General features: G+C 38.6%; 1 protein-coding gene across 2 annotated transcripts in view; it reads right to left on the bottom strand.

Moving 5' to 3' along the window:
• The window catches only part of PTPRO (protein tyrosine phosphatase receptor type O), a 272,230-nt gene that overhangs the window by 22,384 nt on the left and 230,477 nt on the right, over nt 1–19,369 (bottom strand). The window contains exons 16-19 of one of the 2 annotated variants that reach the window (XM_015151204.3): nt 18,862–18,930; nt 15,493–15,576; nt 10,163–10,198; nt 6,320–6,401 (exon numbers count right to left, since the gene is read on the bottom strand). In XM_015151204.3, coding sequence (XP_015006690.1) covers nt 6,320–6,401; nt 10,163–10,198; nt 15,493–15,576; nt 18,862–18,930 — 271 coding nt within the window. The remainder of the gene's footprint in view (nt 1–6,319; nt 6,402–10,162; nt 10,199–15,492; nt 15,577–18,861; nt 18,931–19,369) is intronic. The other variant, XM_015151205.3, reaches the window with a different exon arrangement.

The raw sequence follows: 19,369 nt of genomic DNA, 5'->3' as shown, positions 1-19,369 counted from the left end.
CTGAGATTCAAGCTGCCGGTGGGAAGTGCTCTAGCAGGGACTCCAGCCTAGTGAGAGTCCCTGTTTCTCCCTTTTCTTCCTTTTCACCCAATAAAACCCTGTTTTACTCACCCTCCAAACAGCCTGTGACCTAAATTTTCATGGCTGTGGGATGGACAAGGACCTCATCTTTAGCTGAACTAAGGAAAAGTCCTGCAACAATCCCACCATGAAGTCCTCACCCTCATGAGCTCATCTCATCCTAATTACTTAGCAAGGGCTCCATCTCCAAATACCATTGCTTTGGGGGTTAGGGATTAAACATAGGAATTTTGGGGGGTCACAAATATTCAGCCCATAACCTGCAACATCAGCTTCTGAGGACAGCACAATCTGTATTCTGGTCTTAGGGTTTGTAACAGTGTCAGTTTGCTTTTGGTGTTTGCTTTGGGATAGGTTGGACATCAGAGCCAGATGAACTAGACTACTAGATTACTTGTCTGTAGGCATGGAAAAAGTGAAGAGAAACAATGTGCCAGTGGTGTTGACAGAAGAAGTTCCATGTATAGCAAGTAAATTCTACTACCAGAAATCAAAGGTCACCTCTTGTGAACTGCACGGCCAGTTCTGTAGCTTGTTTTCCTGTTTGTTTGTTTGTTTTTTATCTTTGCAGCCACATGTCTGAACAGAGATGGTGAGGGCCTTTACTAGTATCCTGATCAAACACTAAGTACAGACATTAATAGCAGAATGAGCAACATGTGATATGTCTTCTGGACTCTCACATTTCGGTTATAAAGTCTGGTTCTTCAAAATCTTTCCCATGTGAAACATAAAAAATGAGGAACCTGTTTTAATCCCTGGGTCCCAAGGCTTTTAAAGGAAAGGTGTATATTTTTATCAGAAGGATAATCAATCTTTCTAGCAGATTTAAAATCAGATTCAGAGGGAAGAAGAAATTTATTCAGTAAACACAAATTAGTAACTCATATAGCTTCATGTATGACTTACAGCTGTATTGGTAGTATATGTAAATCCAGACATTGGTTTCAATTTGCAAAATGCTTATAAATGATGTAATTTCTCAATGCAAATGTGATATTTCAATGTCAGCATAAAAATGAATACAAATACTAGGCATTAATATAAACAGAACAAGTAAAAGTTCAGCTGCTGGAATTATCTAGACCAAGGTGATTCGGTCATCTCATACCCTCTTGAATTCTCATTAGAGCTAGGAGCATTTTTTTCTTTAAGCCTCAATTAGCTATCAATATATTTCAAGAAAATTTGAGGGCTGCCATATGAAAGGTCCAGCATACGCCCTGAAATCAGGCATGGGAGCACAATACTTCTATGAAAATCAGCAAGGAAACCCTGACACTGAGGATGTAGGGGGCAGAATGGGACTGAGGACTGGTAATACCTGAAGTCTGTCACATGAAGAAGGAAGTAAATTGGACCAGTGGGCCACTGCTTGAGCAAATGTTAGTCCCAAATACAGTCTAAGCCTGTGACTTAAAACAGAGCTCTAGAGAGTAAGTTGTATTTTCCCACCAGAACATGTAAACAATGTCAGGACTTACCACCCAATTAATAACATATATGACAAATAATGTCCTAAGATTCACAATAGCAAAGACTTGGAATCAACCCAAATGTCCATCAGTGACAGATTGGATTAAGAAAATGTGGCACATATACACCATGGAATACTATGCAGCCATAAAAAAGGATGAGTTTGAGTCCTTTGTAGGGACTTGGATGCAGCTGGAATCCATCATTCTTAGCAAACTATCACAAGAACAGAAAACCAAACACCGCATGTTCTCACTCATAGGTGGGAACTGAACAATGAGATCACTCGGACTCGGGAAGGGGAACATCACACACCGGGGCCTATCATGGGGAGGGGGGAGGGGGGAGGGATTGCATTGGGAGTTATACCTGATGTAAATGACGAGTTGATGGGTGCAGCACAGCAACATGGCACAAGTATACATATGTAACAAACCTGCACCTTATGCACATGTACCCTACAACTTAAAGTATAATAATAATAAATAAATTAAAAAAAAAAAGAAATGTATGAAGAGAGCATCATAATAAATAACAATATTAAAGACCTTCAAATCATGGTGTAATGGTTAATTTTATATGTCAACTTGGCCAGGCTATAGTGTCCAGTTGCTTGGCCAAACACCAGTCTGCTGCTGTGAATGTGTTTTTCTCATATGTGATTAACATTTATATAAGTAGAGTTTGAGGAAGGCTGATTATGCTACGTAATGTGGCTGGGCCTCATCCAGTCAGTTGAAGGCCTGAAGAGAACAGATGGGTCCCACAAGGAGGGAGGAATTCTGCCTCCCCATTGCCCTCAGACTCAAAACTGCAACCTCAACTTTTCCTTGGGTCTCCAGCCTGCCAGCCTGCCATTCAGGTTTCAGACTTGCCAGCCTCCATAACCTCATAAGCCAATACCTTAAAATAGATCTCTCTCTATGTAAATCATATTCATTCTATATAAACATCCCATTGGTTTCTCTGGAGAACCCTGACTAATACATATGGGTTATAAAGCTTGGTTGTAGCCTCATCCCATATTTAACCCATATTTCTCAAACACATTTGGTCCAGGACAGTTCTCCATTGTGCAAGACTGCCCCACTCATTGAAGAACATTTAACGCCCTGTCCCTCTTCCATAAAATACCGTGAGCATCCTCCTCCTAAGCTATTTTAACAACCAAAAACACTCCCACACATTTTCACATTTCCTCTGGGGGCTGACTGGTCCTTGTCCAGTTGGGTACCATTGATCTAGTTCAACTCACCCATTTTATACATAAAGAAACTAAGGTGATGAGAAAATGTACTTAAAAAAAGCAGAACATGATTATTTTTCAACACATGACTTCTGTACAAACTCCAAATAAAACCCCAATATAAAAAAATGAGAAAAAATGGTATTTCATTTACAGTGCTCGACAAAATGTTAACCTCTTGAATCATAAATCAGCTATTAGAAATCAGTAACAAAATGATGAAGATTACAAGGTACATGAAAATAAAAGAAAGAGAGGAAAATGAAGTAACACAAATGACTAATAGTGCTATATGAAGATGATGTAGCTTACTGTTAACAGATGAGAAAGTAATTTCTTTGTAGTATTACATTATCAATGATGACAAATGTGGATATCTACTGTTTGTATAGTTTTAGGAAGTGGGGAACACTCAAACACTGGGAAAGCTCACTCTACTTATGGGAAATTTACTCAAAATGCAGATTTTGCATATACTTTGCCTGGGCAGTTTCAATCCATAGGAATTACTCCAACAAAGTAGTTGGATAAATTGAAACTTATACATGAGCATGTTCACTACATAAAAAATCTGTAGGTAATACATCATCCCCCCCAACTCGTTATGTATCAATTGGTTAAGAAAAAAACATGTTTTTAAAAATGTTAATAATTAGTAGCCACACTGTAGTGAGGATTCAGGTTTTTAGATTCCTAGTTTAGCACATTCCTGACTCCCTTATAAATCCTATGAAGTCAGGCTAAATGTATTCATTTATCCATTGAATGTATAGAAGCCCTCAGCATATTATAAATTGAACATTTAGCACATACAATTTATAATTCTGCTTTTCACAGTTTTGTGGTATCTAAAGACAGCATGCTCATCACTTATTGCCTGGTTCTCCCAATACCCTCTCTTTATTGGGAGATAATGCCCTTCTTAGGTTTTGCTACTTGACCACATGGTTCTAGTTAGAGATTCTGTGCATCTGCCCTCTCTGGCTGCGATTGGTTTGAATGGGCACCATGACACAGCCTTGTCCATCAAAATCCTCCCCTGTTAATTTTCAAACTACAAACAAGAGAGATAATAGTTCCCTTTGGAAACCATGGAAACAAAAGGCTGTGGTGCTCAAAGGTTGCTGTTGGCCCCTTTTCACTATGAAAAAGAGGTTGGGCTGCGCATCGTGGCTGACGGCTGTAATCCCAGCACTTTGGGAGGCCGAGGCAGCTAGATCACAAAGTAAGGAGTTCGATACCAGCCTGGCCAATATGGTAAAACCCTGTCTCTACTAAAAATACAAAAGTTAGCCAGACATGGTAGCGGGGACCTGTAGGCCCAGCTACTCGAGAGGCTGAGGCAGGAGAACTGCTTGAACCCGGGAGGCGGAGCTTGCAGTGAGCCGAGATCGTGCGACTGCACTCCAGCCTGGGCAACAGAGCGAGACTCTGTCTCAAAAAAAAAAAAAAAAAAGAAAGAAAAAGAGCTCGGTGTTCAGTGAAACCAAGGCAGAGAGAGAAATAGAGGGGCCCCTGCAGGGCTCTAGTCCCTGGCTCCAGTCATCCCTGAAACTGTGCTGCTTCCCTCTCCGTGGTTTAACTACTCAACCCTTTCTTTGATTGTGTGAGATACCTTAGTATGCTTTGAATAAACCCCCTTTCCTTTAGTCTAAACTAGTTTGTGCTATGTTTTTGTCACTCACAACTAAAAGAATATGTTTACTGGAAAATGACTGGTTGAATTTTTTATAATCATACAATTCAGAAACAGTGATAGTTACACTTGGGTTTCAAGACATAAACTGTGAGTTGCCAGCGGAGGTAATGATCCTAGCTGTGCCACCAAGGGCATGCAGGAATTAAGAAAATGCGACTTTAATAAGGTTAAAAGTGTAGCTACACCATAATTTCTATTACCATTGTCAGAATCATCTAGCTATTTATTTTCTCAGGTTTGCCTCATGTTTGCTTAGAAAAAAATTCCTCCTTTCCTTGATATACTTTCTGAAATGCCATCCTCATCATTCATTTCCAATTCAAATTGAACGTCTTTGAGTATAGCATTTGGTGTAGCATCTATAATTTCCTATGCACCTGCGTGCAATGGATAAGTGAGCAGACTCTGTGTAGAATTTTTCAGGACACAGGTGGTAGTTAGGGGTCTTTGTATTTGGTAATGTATAAGATTCTTCTCATCCTCAAATTCACCATTAGTGTCTCCACACTAGGACCATGATGCTTTTTGCAGACTACAGCTGTCCTTGGCTGATAAGTGGAAAGGAGAAATGATTTTAAAAAATGAAGAAAAAGCAGCTACCTTCGTAGAAAAGAGCACTTAAAAGGCTTTATTAAAAAAACAAAAAAACTGAAGAATTTGGCCAGGCGCGGTGGCTCAAGCCTGTAATCCCAGCACTTTGGGAGGCCGAGACGGGCGGATCACGAGGTCAGGAGATCGAAACCATCCTGGCTAACACGGTGAAACCCCGTCTCTATTAAGAAATACAAAATACTAGCCGGGCGAGGTGGCGGGCGCCTGTAGTCCCAGCTACTCGGGAGGCTGAGGCCGGAGAATGGCATGAACCCGGGAGGCGGAGCTTGCAGTGAGCTGAGATCTGGCCACTGCACTCCAGCCTGGGCGACAGAGCGAGACTCCGTCTCAAAAAAAAAAAAAAAACTGAAGAATTTAGAAAAATCACTTTATCTTCCCCTTTTCCCTGAATCACTGAACACTCAAGCCATGCTATAGAAACCTGAAGGATGGGAGGCCATTTAGACTGTTATGAGCTATAAAATTTGTGGAAAGAAAAAGTGAGAACTAATTATCTTCCGCCACACTGCTGAGATCTTAGACTCACTTCCATCTCTTCTGACACATGGTTTTAGATCCAAAGAAATATGTGTCCTTCAGAAAAAAAAGAGATGTTGGCAATCTTTTTCTTAACACAAATCATGTGTAAATTTATCTTCCCAATTTGTCCAAGGAAAGAAAATAAAACTGCACAACAATTATTAAGTAGAATGCCAGGAGTCCTATAGTTTGAAAGGCCCCACTCCAGGATGTTATACGCCCAGGACACAAAGGGGGTCAGTTTTATCCACGATCCGCCCCTACTGTGGCCTAAGAAGCATGAGAAACTCTATAAATCCCCTGAAAGGGAAATTCTGCCTCAGGCTTCATGCCTCAGCTTGCATTTTTCTTCTTGTACTCTCGATTTCCCTGGTTTTCAATGATGACTTCTACTATACCTATGTTTGCCACCTTAGTACCTGCACCTATTCTCTTCTTCCCCTCATTTGTGCCACCTGAGGCCTTGCCCAGTAAGCAAGGATTGACAGCCCTTGCTCTGAACCAGCAGATCAGCACCCCCCGCCCCCCCATCCCCCCTCCCCACCCCCCGCCCGGGCCAACGCCCTTTTTGTTATGCAAACACATCACAAGCACTGCCAGTGAGCAGGGACTTGATCCCAACACAAAACCCACAATTCCCAGGCCCTTTCCATTACAGAAGGTAGAAAATGCCTTAACCAACTCACCTCAAACTGAAGAGAAAATTTATAGTCAGAGTCTTTGGCCATATCCTTAATATAGGCATCAAAGTCATCCAGTTGAACCGGGCTTTGCCAAACACAAAGAAATATATATACAATTTAAAATTCTTGCTGATAGGTATAATATATTGTTTAATATCATACTTCTTAATTTTATTGGAGAAAATAGAAGTTTTACTTCTCTAGCACTTACCTTTTTATTATTTTTTTCTTTTTTATAGTTCAAGTTACCAATCCTTAATATATTGCAATTGAAAAGAAGGGCATATATATCCAGCTTCCTTGAGAGGAGAAATCTCTAGATTTTCACTTGACTCTTACTCTAGCAGTACAGTACTATATACATGCATATTCATATAAACATCCCCATATATGTTGCCTCTAGAAAACTCTGGCATATGGAAAATAACAAAGGAATAGATTTAAAAGACCTGTTTCAATTATGGTTTTGCTTTATTGACTGTGTTATCCTAGAGAATCACCTAACTCTTTCAGAGTCAATGTTCTTATCCATAAAATACAATAGTTATAGCTACGAGGTTGACATACGGTATATAAAGAACTTTGTAAGTTTCAACAGCTTTACAAGTATAAGGAATTGTGCTGCTAGCTACAGTCTCTCCAAAGCAGAGGCAGGATCAGTGGGATGAAACTTTTGTCCAGAAAGCTCCCAGGGTCTCACTGGAGTGTCATCTTTAGAGGCTTGCATATCTAGATTCAATCAAGTAACACATCTGAGCTTATGTTTCTGCATCTGCAGCAGCAGTTCTCACTTCGTTTTTTTTAGAATAAGAATCCAATTTTATCTCCTGTAGTTTTCTATAGCTGCTTATCTCCTCTAGAGCCTACCTAAACCAATTTGCTCTCTAAAGTAGCTCTCTGCTTCTGCAGAATGCCACATTCTGTCATCTAACTCAAGCTTTTCCACTTTGGCAGGGTCCTTATAGTTGACCCTTCCCTTGGTCTTGTGGCATGTTACTCAGCCTATATCATCTAACTGTGGTCTTTTTTGTTTTGTTTTGAGACAGAGTCTTGCTCTGTCACCCAAACTGGAGTGTAGTGGCACTATTTAGGCTCACTGCAACTTCTGCCTCCTGGGTTCAAGCGATTCTCCTGCCTCAGCCTCCTGAGTAGCTGGGACTACAGGCAGGTGCCACCACGCCTGGCTAATTTTTGTATTTTTAGTAGAGATTTGGTTTCACCATGTTGTCCAGGGTGGTGTTGAACTCCTGACTTCAAGTGATCCACCTGCCTCGGCCTCCCGAAGTGCTGGGATTACAGGTATGAGCCACTGTGCCCGGCCTAACTGTGGTCTTATGTCCAATTAGCAAATACATAGTATTTAATAATGCTCATTTAAAGTTGTTGATTAGCTAATCTGATGAATTCATTTATGTTAATATTTTAGTAAATTTTAGAGGGCATTATATCTTCCAGAGAATACTTTAAACTGAAATGTTTTTACATAATAATAATAATAACTCATTTATAAAACATGCTACACTTCATAAATATTCACATGCGTTATCTTGCTTAATCGATCCCTGAGGTAGGAACAGACAACATTAGCTCCAAGCTCCAGCTGAGAGAGCCATGGCTAAGAGAGTTAAATGAGTAGCCCAACATCACATGTCTACTAAGCAGTAGAATTCTCACTGGAATCCAGGGAGAGTAAGTCCTAGTTCAAAACTTGTCCCACTTCAAACTTGTTATCCTTCCAAAATAATGGGCTAAAGTTGGGACTCCTCTCCTGGAATGAACTCCCTTAAAATGGCAATCTCTGGCTGGTGTCTTTGGGCTGTGTATTGGCCTTAAAGTTGGATTTAACAACTCTGGCTTTCATCTTGTTACTAGGAAAATGGGCACATGTACACTGAAGGCAAACCAGACAAAGTATTTATGGGTTAAAAGAAGTAAAAGCAAGAAGCAGAGGGAAAAAGAGAGAGAGAGGAAGGAATAGCAAGCAGAAGAATGGACATAAGGGAGAACGAGAATGACCAGGAGAAGAAAAAGAAAGCTGGAAGGGAGCAAAGACCAAAAGGACAAATACCTACAGAGGAGAAAGAAAAAGAGGAGGTGAAGGAAAGGAAGGATGGAATGAAGACAAGTGGAGACAGAAAATGGGAACCAGGGGGACACGGTAGTGGTGGGGCATTTGGAGTGAAAGAAAAATGGTAGAGAAGGCAAATAAAAAGGTGAGAGGAAAGCCTCTCAAGAACTGTCTTCTAGAGAAGGAGAGAGGACTCAAAGGAAAATGAGAGGGGGAAGGCGGAAGCTGAATTGATGTGAGTTGTTTTTGCATGTGGGTATGTGCTACCACTCCTAATCTCTACCATATCTCTTGTCTGGGTCTTGCTTCTCCTTCTTTTCTTTGCCTGGGTCTTGGGAGGAGCAAGCCTTGATAGTCTCTCCTTTTTGTCCAAGGACACTATCTTCAAAATGCTCTAGACTCTGCCTCTTTAGCTCACCTGCCAACCCAACTAATAGTTTTTGGTAACAAAGTCTTTCTGTTTCTGTGAAATCATCCCTCCCAGTTGACGGTACCCTCTCCTCTATTCAGTCTGGTCTTATCTCTCCTACATCAGTTGGTATGAGCCAATGGAATGTGTGCTGCTTTGAAATTGACTTAGAGACTGGACACGGTGACTCATGCCTGTAATCCCAGCACTTTGGGAGACTGAGGAGGGTGGATCACATGAGGTCAGGAGTTCTAGACCAGCCTGACCAATATGGTGAAATTTCATCTCTCCTGAAAATACAAAAATTAGCCAGGCATGGTGGCATGTGCCTGTAGTACCAGCTACTCGGGAGGCTGAGGCAGGAGAATCACTTGAACCCGGGAGATGGAGGTTGCAGTGAGCCAAGATTGTGCCACTGCACTCCAGCCTGGGTGACAGAGCGAGGCTTCATCTCAAAAAAATACAATAAAATAAATTTAAAAATAAAAATAAATTAAAAAAATGAAATTGACTTAGAAAAAATTATTCTGTTTTCATATATGCCATAAAATTATATGCCACTCAAGACTGACTAGAAACATTTTTACGTCAACTTTTCTTTTGGATTATGTCATGGATTACTCATGATTTCTTTCCATAAGCATAGATGCCACAGACCTGGCTGGACCCCTAATTGCCTTCTTGTACTAATTCACCAGTGTTCTATATAGGCAGGTATCAAGAACAAACTCTATATAAAGGAAAGTTCCACTCTTCACAGGTAGAAATATAACTAAGAAAAGGCATGGAGGTGATAATCTAATAGGCTTTTGAAATCAACTGGGGGTTAATTTTCACTCACCACAATCGTAATTCTTCTGATTCAATGGTTTAATAGATAAGGAAAACCACAGGCTAGGTTAATTATCTTCTCTATTTATTATACAGGTTTCTTGAGACAGCATTATCAAAGTATTTATTATAATATCAAATAGAGTAAAAGCCTTTTCCTGCAATAAACACAGAATTTCAAAATACTAACAGGATTTTTGAAACTCTTTGATGTAGTTAAATATTAGGTTTTCATATACTGTATTTAGAATACCATATTTCCTCCTCCAAGACTTTAAAAATTACTAATGATCCACTCTCTCAGATTTGAAATGATAAACATTATCCTTATTTCTGATGTGATTTCTGTGATACACTTTTCTAGTGGCCACTGCCACTCAGGCATAAACGACCGATACATTACTGTGCTTAGCTATCATAATATGCATTTGCCTCTTTCTTAAGCATCTCTTCTATTTGAAGACAAACAATCTTTAATTGGAACATTAAGATTACTATAACAAACATCTTTTTAAATGACATAGTAAGAAAAACTTACTTTGTCAGTTTCCTCTTCTTTAAACCATTTTTACTCCTAATAATTAAAAAAGAAAAGACAAATTTATCTGGGCAAAAGAACTGATTAACATAATAATTAAACTTGAAGAGCTTTAAATAATTACATCAGGTACCTCAGTTTTATTTAATTTTCATGAAACACACATCAGGTTTGTTTAATTACTTTTCCTTTCATGAGAAGATAATAATAATTTCAGATTCATTTTTTAAAACTCTACTAGATTGCATGAACATATCTGCACTTTATACTTTCCATTTGCCAAGAACTGAGTTCTAGAAATGAAGTTTTTAACTGCTGTCAATTAAGTTGCTAGAGCAGTTTGTAAATGTCTAGAAGTATTTATCTACCACCTGCACACTCCAGTTTCTACAGTCAGGAAGGAAGAATTGGGGAATGAAATGGAGAACTAATAAAGAGAGGGTGGAATGTTGTTTTCTTAGTTAAAGACTAAAATAACTTTTTCTGACATTTTTCTTTGGGGATGTGAATGTGTGCTGTCAGTGTGGTCATGTATCTTATACAATTCTACTATGGCATTGTTTTTATTTCATCTTGAACTAATGTTTAAGCTATCTGAAGAACTGGACCTATTCCTGCTTGCTCTTCATCATTACTAGTCTATAAGATGAAACACAAGAAATGCTAATGCATGCTTTAGTTAGTTGTATTTGTTTGGGGGATAATTACGGTAATGGTTTTCACTCAACCAAGTAAGATAACTCACCTAAGTTATCTAAAGCTAACAGTATCTATCGAAGCACTTTGTGATTTTATTCTTATTGTCTTCTATAAATAATAAATGTTGAAACATGATTGATTGTATGAATGACATTATAGCAAACTTTTTGTAAGTAATTCTCAGAGGTCTTCACATAATTTTGATGGAAGCACCCGCTTTTCAGAAAATAAACAGTCTATAGTAAATAACCAGTTGTAATCTTAGTACTTTAATGTGTCCAAATATTTATTTATATTTACAATTATGAATGTTTGGATATCTCCACTTCCTGAAAGCTTTTAGCAGGATGAAGCACTACTTTGTGTGACTGTTAGTTGCAGGTACACACCTTGCTACACTCACTTTATCACTTCCCCCCAGGGCTGAGCATCGTTAATGAAACACATAGTGGGTGGTCAATAAACGCTTATTCAGTTGAACTGAAACAAAATATCTCTGCCATGTTACCCTCAGAATTTCACTTAATGATTCCTTTAACAATTGAGTACTAGACTTGGGCTTGTGATGTTCTGATTGAAAAGATGGGACTTGTGGATGAAGAGAAAGTAATGCAGGTCAGGAAATGTAGCAACACATCCACGAAGGCAAGTGGTGTTTGTGGTTTTCAGGTAGCTTTAATTTCCTCCCACTTCTAAGTGAAAACAATCCATTCAATGGTTCCTGTTCTATTTCTTCCTCCCTCATCCTCTTTGTCTTCCATACCTGACATTTAGAGGGAAAAATCAGTCCAGTTTTTACTCTGCCTCTCCCTGATCCCCTCAAAAAACACTGTCCTGTTGGACATAGCTGTATGTTATAGACGTTTGGGAACCTAAGGGAATATTTATTGATAGTGTTTTTTATTCAGCCCCGTGATGGTAATTTAGTTAGTTTTAGGAATTCCATATTTACTTCTTGTAGTAAGTGCCAATTACATTAGTGCTTTCGGAAAGCAGAATGTCAGCGGAGATGACTAACAGCTCTGGTAAAGTCAGGAGGCTGCCAACATATTTTGTGATCAGGAGTGAACAAAAAAATACTTTCCTATCCAAACAGGCTTTAAAGGAAACTAGGAAGTAACAAATGTATGTAAGAGGGTAACACTGAATAAATTCAGTGCTGAAATATTAAGCTGCTACTACTCGGCAGTTGTGTACTGTGTAGAAACTTGATTCATAGAGGAGAGACACATTTTTTTCTTTCAATCGCATTCATTATTGAATGAACTTTCAATATAATGTATAATTATACTACGTTTTGTATGACATATCATATACTTATTGGCATAAGTAATCATGATTTGTATACAATTTGCATTGTTCTATTTAGATCTTGCTGATTCCAAAGAGTTTCTGTATCCTAAGGCTGTGGAACATGACAGGATTGAATTATGAAACTCCACAGCAACACTGATCAAATGTTCCTATATTTTCAGTTGCTGTGCTAATTCCACGACTAAAACAAGATAAAACCAGGGGAAAATTCATGCAGATTAAGACTTTGCTAGCAATTTTAACTTAAGCACATTCTGGAAGGAGCCAATATGTGCACATGTTACAGTGACGATTTTGTGGGACATGTAGGGTATCGCCTTTTCATTGCAAAAGATTTTCCAAATCAATAAATAACCCCCATCAGACATACATACAGCATATATGCATAGACGATTGTGCACTTGTAATTTTTTCTCTTTCACTTATATTAGGAAGGTTCAAAATCCTAATGACTTCAAAAGTTAAGATACATTCTGCATAAGTTAGTCATGGTTATGACAGTCTTGGAAAGCCATCCACACTGCAATTCATTCCAAAAAAGCAATAGCAAGGACATGGGATTTATAATGGTTGAAATAAGACAAAACAAAACTCTAAAAGTCTCCAATTTTGTAAGTGCTGCTTACTCTTTGATGAGGTAAGCAGAAACCATCCCCAAATCTTAAAAAGAACTTTAGGATTATATCATTCTTCAAATAGAACATGCAATCACCATGAGTAAAGCTGAGCATTTTCAACTAAATGCCACTTATTGCTTAAAATGCCAACTGCTTAGGATTGAGAACAAGCAGATGAATACCTGAGTAAAGCATGAGGGTCGTTATGGCAGTTTAAAAAAAAAAGGATTTAACACTAAATCTAGATATAGCTAGTTCGACTTAGATGATTTCTTTCAATAGGAAACACTCTAAGTTATGAAAGTCAGAAATCCTTGCAGAACACAATCCTGAGACTAACCTAACTGGGCACTGGTGCTCCACACTGATTCTGTTACCACCCCAGGAAAAGATTCGAGCAACACTATGAGAGAGAGAAAGAGTTTTTTTGATTTCCAAACAAACCACTAGTGACATCAAATGGGTTTTAGAAAATCAACAGGAATATATATATTTCCAAGAAATCGACAGTTTAGAAAGGAAGTTGGACAGTGTATTAGGCAGTGTGCATCAGGGGAGATGGCTCTGTTATTAACAGCTGTTGTTAATAGGGTAGGTGAAATCTGAAGACAAACACATCATTAGGAGGATTAAAAATGACTCTTTAGCTAATGAAAGCAGGGGAAAATAACCACAAGTTATTAGATGAAGCCAACAGGGAACTGGAGTGGTTGTGTGAGTAGAAGCTGTATTTCAATGAGCAGGGAATATGAATTTCACGTCTTTTGTATCTGGCATTGTACAAAAGGGCTGAGAACATAGTTTATATCCAGTATGCTTTCACTAGTTGGTATGTGTGAAATTTACTAAAGTGACAGAAAGCATGGAGCTCTATGTTTTACCTTCTCTTCTCACCTGGAGACAACCATTTACAGTTTCAAGGTGATTCTTCTAAAAATTCCTGAACGGTATTTTCTCCCCATAAGTTGGATTTCATGCTATTTGATTGGTACTATAAATAGCAGACCTTGTGAGGGTTGCTGAAATTTGAAGATATGTTCATCAACGAGACCTATTAAGGAATACCTGCTTATTAGCACACGCCTACCTTACAGAAGCTTAAAAATGAGCTGTGAAAAAGGAGAAAGTCTCAGAGAATTAAGCAAGGAAATGATCTATGCATCTTTCTTTCATTTTATTTGCAATCTGGGATACTTTATGGGTATTTGCTATCAGTATTTTAACAATAGGCACACTATTTGAGGATGATTAGTAGATGTTCAGTTAAAAGTAAATGTATATTTTGAAGGTCGAAATGGAATTTGTGTGTGCTATTCATACCTGAAAACTATTTGATGTCAAATACTGAAAATATAGAGTTGACTGTGCTGAAGCCCTGTACTAAAAACCATAATAAAAACGAACTTAGAATAACAGTGAATGGGTCCTCAGCATCTAGCACATTCCTTTGACTTAATTACTTATACATCATGTCTACTTTGTTTCAAAAGCTTTCCTCTAGTCTCTTTTTTTTAAAGAAGATATGAATTCTGGAATTAACAATCTCTATTTTGAGGAAATCCTTTTTTATGTTTCTTCCAGTGCAACTTGAAATCCTAAATTCTGCCAGCCGTATTTATTCTGTCCTTGGAGGAGCTGAAGAATATTTGGTCAATTGTCTTTTTGAATAAATAAATGCTCCAGATTGCTCATACCCACACCACCACCCCATAAGCTATTTTTTTTCCAGTCTATGAGATATTTTTATTGTTTTCTTCTGAGACCTTTTAAAGTTGTCCACATTTATGGATCTGTCTATACATAATTTAGTACCTAAACACTAGGTATTAATATTTAAGGACAATGACTTTTTTTGTCAGTTCCCTGGGAAACCGCTACCTTTTATCTTATAGCACAGGAGAAGAAATAGTTCTTGATTCTTTAGTCTCAGAATTCAAGGTTACTATTATTATTACCTATTAAAAAGTCAAAAGGAACACTTCAAGATTTGATCATTAAAATGATCTAGAAATTAAAGAAAATAAGAAATTAAAGGAGTCTGCTCTTTACAGAGGAAAGAACAGATTTCAGAGAGACCTGAGTTTGGAACCTGGATTTTGTACATAGTGGAATGTGCTATTAAGACAGTTAATCTCCTTAAGCCTCCATTTCCACATTTCTAAAATGGGACTAAAATACTCTCTGCAGGATTGTGGGGGAGAATGAAATAAGATAATCATACAAAGAGGCTTGCATATAGTCAGCTGTTTCCTAGTCACTGAGTTAGCATTATTATAAAAACAAGGAGGCCTCAGATACAGAGAACTGTATAGACTCTGATTTCTCCTTCTTAATGCATTTCTACCTTCTTGGAAATTTGGAGCTCTCTAATGGATGAAGATGATAATGGAAAATGGAAAGCATTATTTGCAAAGATGAGAGGCCAATGGATTAACTCAATGAAGAAGCAAATAACTAGTATTAAACGGGAAAATAGGCTTGCCAAGAACATCAAGGAAAATAATTTAACAGAAAACCTTATAGTTAACATCCTTATACCGTTAACTGCTTTAATTCACTTCAATACATGATTAATAACTTTAGATGTTATTGAACATACAAAATAGTTAAAAAGAAACTTTCCTTTTTGTTTACTTCTTGAAGGCTGACTTTTAAAGAGTTTGTGTTAAACAGTAAAAAAAAAAAAAAAAAATCACTTACCAAGGATTAATATAAAATGCCAAAAGATAATCAGTCCAAAGACATGAGGGTAGCAGGGTTAAGAAAGCAAATATACTCCTACGCCTGTGTGCATTAATAGATAACAGATGGAAAGATGAAAAAGTTGCAAGAGTTAGTAATATAAACTGTGAATAGATATAAGTAAATTACCTACTGGGATTAATTAATATGACAAGCACCTTAATTATAATTAAATATTAATCCATTTTGTAAAATATAAATGTGAGGGCTTAAATGCTACAATATTGACAAAATCAGTTTTTATTCACACATGACCTTATTGTAATCAGATATATTTCTTTCAACTTATTTTGTGTCAATTAGTCTGCTACCAGGTGATTACATTTTGCATTCAGTCAAATGAAGCACTTAAATGCCTCATTAGTTATCTTGAGGCTTACCTTGCATATTATTCTTCCTATGCTTAAGCCTATTTTAAGAAACCTCTATAACATCATTTGACAGCTAAACAGCAGCTTGTGTGAGAAAATAAAAACGGTCACTTTAGGCTGAGCACGGTGGCTCACGCCTGTAATCCCAGCACTTTGGGAGGCCGAGGTGGGCGGATCATGAGGTCAGGAGGTCGAGACCATCCTTGCTAACACGATGAAACTCCGTCTCTACCAAAAAAATACAAAAAATTAGCTGGGCGTGGCAGTGGGCGCCTGTACTCCCAGCTACTCGGGAGGCTGAGGCAGGAGAATGGCGTAAACCCGGGAGGCGGAGCTTGCAGTGAGCCGAGATCGTGCCACTGCACTCCAGCCTGGGCGACAGAGCGAGACTCCATCTCAAAAAAAAATAGAAAGGTCAGTTTACATATACACATATACTGATTCCGATGAAGACTAAGCTTTTAAGAGACATTCTTACAAAGCTGCACTACTAAGTGTGACTTTCTGTATTATTTTTAAATTACTATACAATTTGTAAATATAACCCTTAAAACAGAAGTATGGATAATACTCGAATATCATTCATTCAAGATAAGTAGCTCATCAACTACTTAGTCTGTGACCTCACTGATACTCAGCTAAGTAGGAGCAAAATAGTTTAGTTTCACTTTAATTCTAATTCAGACTGTTGATTTAAAATGCCTGGTTTCAGATATTCAAACCACTTGTCAAACAGAACACCCATTAATATAGATTTAAAAATACCCTGTGACTGCATCTAGAGTTATTCTGAGAATTAGGGGGAAAAATATTGTCACCTTGTCACTTCATTTATTACAATTCTTCACTGAGATATCTATTCTCAGTCAGCTAGAAAATGCTAGAGTCGGCAAAACTGTCTTTGCGAAGAGCTGCAAGATGTGCTTGATTTTATAGAAAGATCTTGAAGTGAATTCTCTTTTGCTGCAGTTCTCCCATGACTGGTCTCCCATAAATTCTATGAATTGTGACTGGCTGTGAAGTTAGTTAATACCTAACTCTCATGAGTCACAAGTATTAAATACATATAATCGGATTGGTTCCTAGATGGGCCACTCATCACCGGTCTCCCACTGGGCCTTTTAAAAGGGTGAACCAGGCAAGAAACAAGTATCAGTGGGTCAATCTCTTCATTTTGGAAAGAGTACTAATATATTTGAACAAACCTAGTAATGTTTCCTAACTTTTCACTGTCAAGGGTTGATGGATTTCTTTTTCTTCACAGTTGGGTTGTTTTTTAATAGCAAAATTCTATTCATGTTAAAATTTTAAAGTGGCACAACATATTGTCTTATTAAAAGAAATCTGGTTTCAACTAGATTTTCAACTAGAGTATCAGCTACACTGAGGGAAGTAAAATTTATATCCTAAATAAAGTTCTCCCTCCCTCATTGATTCTGTAAAATTTCCAATCTCCCATGTGTATTTCTTTAAGATTAACCATTTTAGGAGTTAGAAAACAGAAAGCAATAACTTAACAATGATTAATATGACATATTCATTTGCATATACTTTGCATAGTTTCTTGCAAAAGAAACAAACTAGATCATGTAAGTAGTACCAGCTTCATGTTAAATGTTTACTTAATTAGTACTTTTGTTGGGCATTGATTGAACTAGGTAGGATTGGTAATCTTCATCTATCATTGTCAGGTATAATGTCAACCAATTTAATCTCTTGACAACGCTCTTTAAAATTCGAACACTTCCTCCCTCCACATCCTTAATACTCAAGCATAAAAGAAAAATGAAGCCATGTTTTCTTATGAAACTTCCCTGGCTTTGATATTTATTTATCTGTAAGCATGAGAACTGAATGCTGGGCTGTATAATTTTTTTTTTCTTTTTTTTTTTTTGAGATGGAATCTTGCTCAGTCGTCGCCCAGGCTGGAGTGCAGCGGTGCGATCTCGGCTCACTGCAAGCTCCGCCTCCCGGGTTCACGCCATTCTTCTGCCTCAGCCTCCCGAGTAGCTGGGACTACAGGCGCCCGCCACCACGCCCGGCTAATTTTTTTGTATTTTTAGTAGAGACGGGATTTCACTGTGTTAGCCAGGATGGTCTCCATCTCCTGACCTCGTGATCCGCCCGTCTCGGCCTCCTAAAGTGCTGGGATTACAAGCGTGAGCCACCACGCCCGGCCTGGGCTATATAATTTTTTAACAGAAGTGGTGGCTCTTATTGCCTCAGGCACTGAAATGTGAGTTTAAAATGGAGATGCTGGGTGGGCATGGTGGCTCACACCTGTAATCCCAGCACTTTGGGAGGCCAAGGTGGGAGGATCACTTCAGCCCAGGAGTTCGAGACCAGCCTGGGCAATATAGTGAGACTTCGTCTCTACAAATATTTAAAAATTAGCCAGATTTGGTGGTCCATGTGTGTAGTCCCAGCTACTCGGGAGGCTGAGATGGAAAGATGACTTGAGCCCAGGAGGCAGAGATTGCAGTGAGCTGAGATCATCCTGCACTCCAGCCCGGGTGACCAAAGAGGGAGATTCTTTCTCCTCAAAAAATACAAAACAATAAAATATAAAATAAAATAAAATAAAATGGAGATGCTGGTCTGTCTCAAGCTGCTTCACTGGAATCTATTCTCTTGCGTTTAGCCACCACTTGTTCAGTGTGGCTACTGCATTTAAGCCCTTTTTCAGCCCAGGTATGGGCTCCTGTGCACCACTGTGTCAGTCCCTTGTTTAATATTGTAAACACAGAGCAGACCATGATGTTTGCCCTACTTCAGAACTGCGCTGAGCTTATATAAACCATTATATTCTGTGAAGATCCAGCCAGTGAAGTCTACCATCACTGAAATTACAAAACGATAATCAGACAAAACTTTCCCCAAAGGATAGTAAAATTGACTTTGGAGCACACACAGCACAGTTAAACTATGTAGAAGCTTGTTCCAAAACAATACTCACCAGTTGTATGGAAGCTTTCCATCCCTCTCTAAGGATGCAAAGTTGACAAATGTACCCGCTCCACACTCCCTGTTTTAAAGGAACCACAAAATCAAGGTTACTGCGTGACAAAGCATTCTTACATTGACATAAAAGTAAAGAGAGTCTTCACTAGCTTATCACCACAGCATTAAATTAATAAAAAGAAGCTAGGCCGGGCGCAGTGGCTCATGCCTATAATCCCAGCACTTTGGGAGGCCGAGTTGGGCGGATCACCTGAGGTCAGGAGTTGGAGACCAGCCTGGCCAACGTGGCGAAACCCTGTCTCTACTAAAGATACAAAAACTAGCTGGGCGTGGTGGCACGTGCCTGTAATCCCAGCTACTCGGGAGGCTGAGGCAAGAGAATCACCTGAACCTGGCAGACGGAGGTTGTGGTGAGCCGAGATCGCGCCACTGCACTCCAGCCTGGGAGACAGAGCAAGACTCTGTCTCAAAAAGAAAAAACAAAATAAATAAATAAATCAATC

The sequence above is a fragment of the Macaca mulatta genome, chromosome 11 (assembly GCF_049350105.2).
Source record: "Macaca mulatta isolate MMU2019108-1 chromosome 11, T2T-MMU8v2.0, whole genome shotgun sequence".
Classification (NCBI taxonomy): domain Eukaryota; kingdom Metazoa; phylum Chordata; class Mammalia; order Primates; family Cercopithecidae; genus Macaca; species Macaca mulatta.
This window is presented reverse-complemented; position numbering and strand designations above follow the sequence as displayed.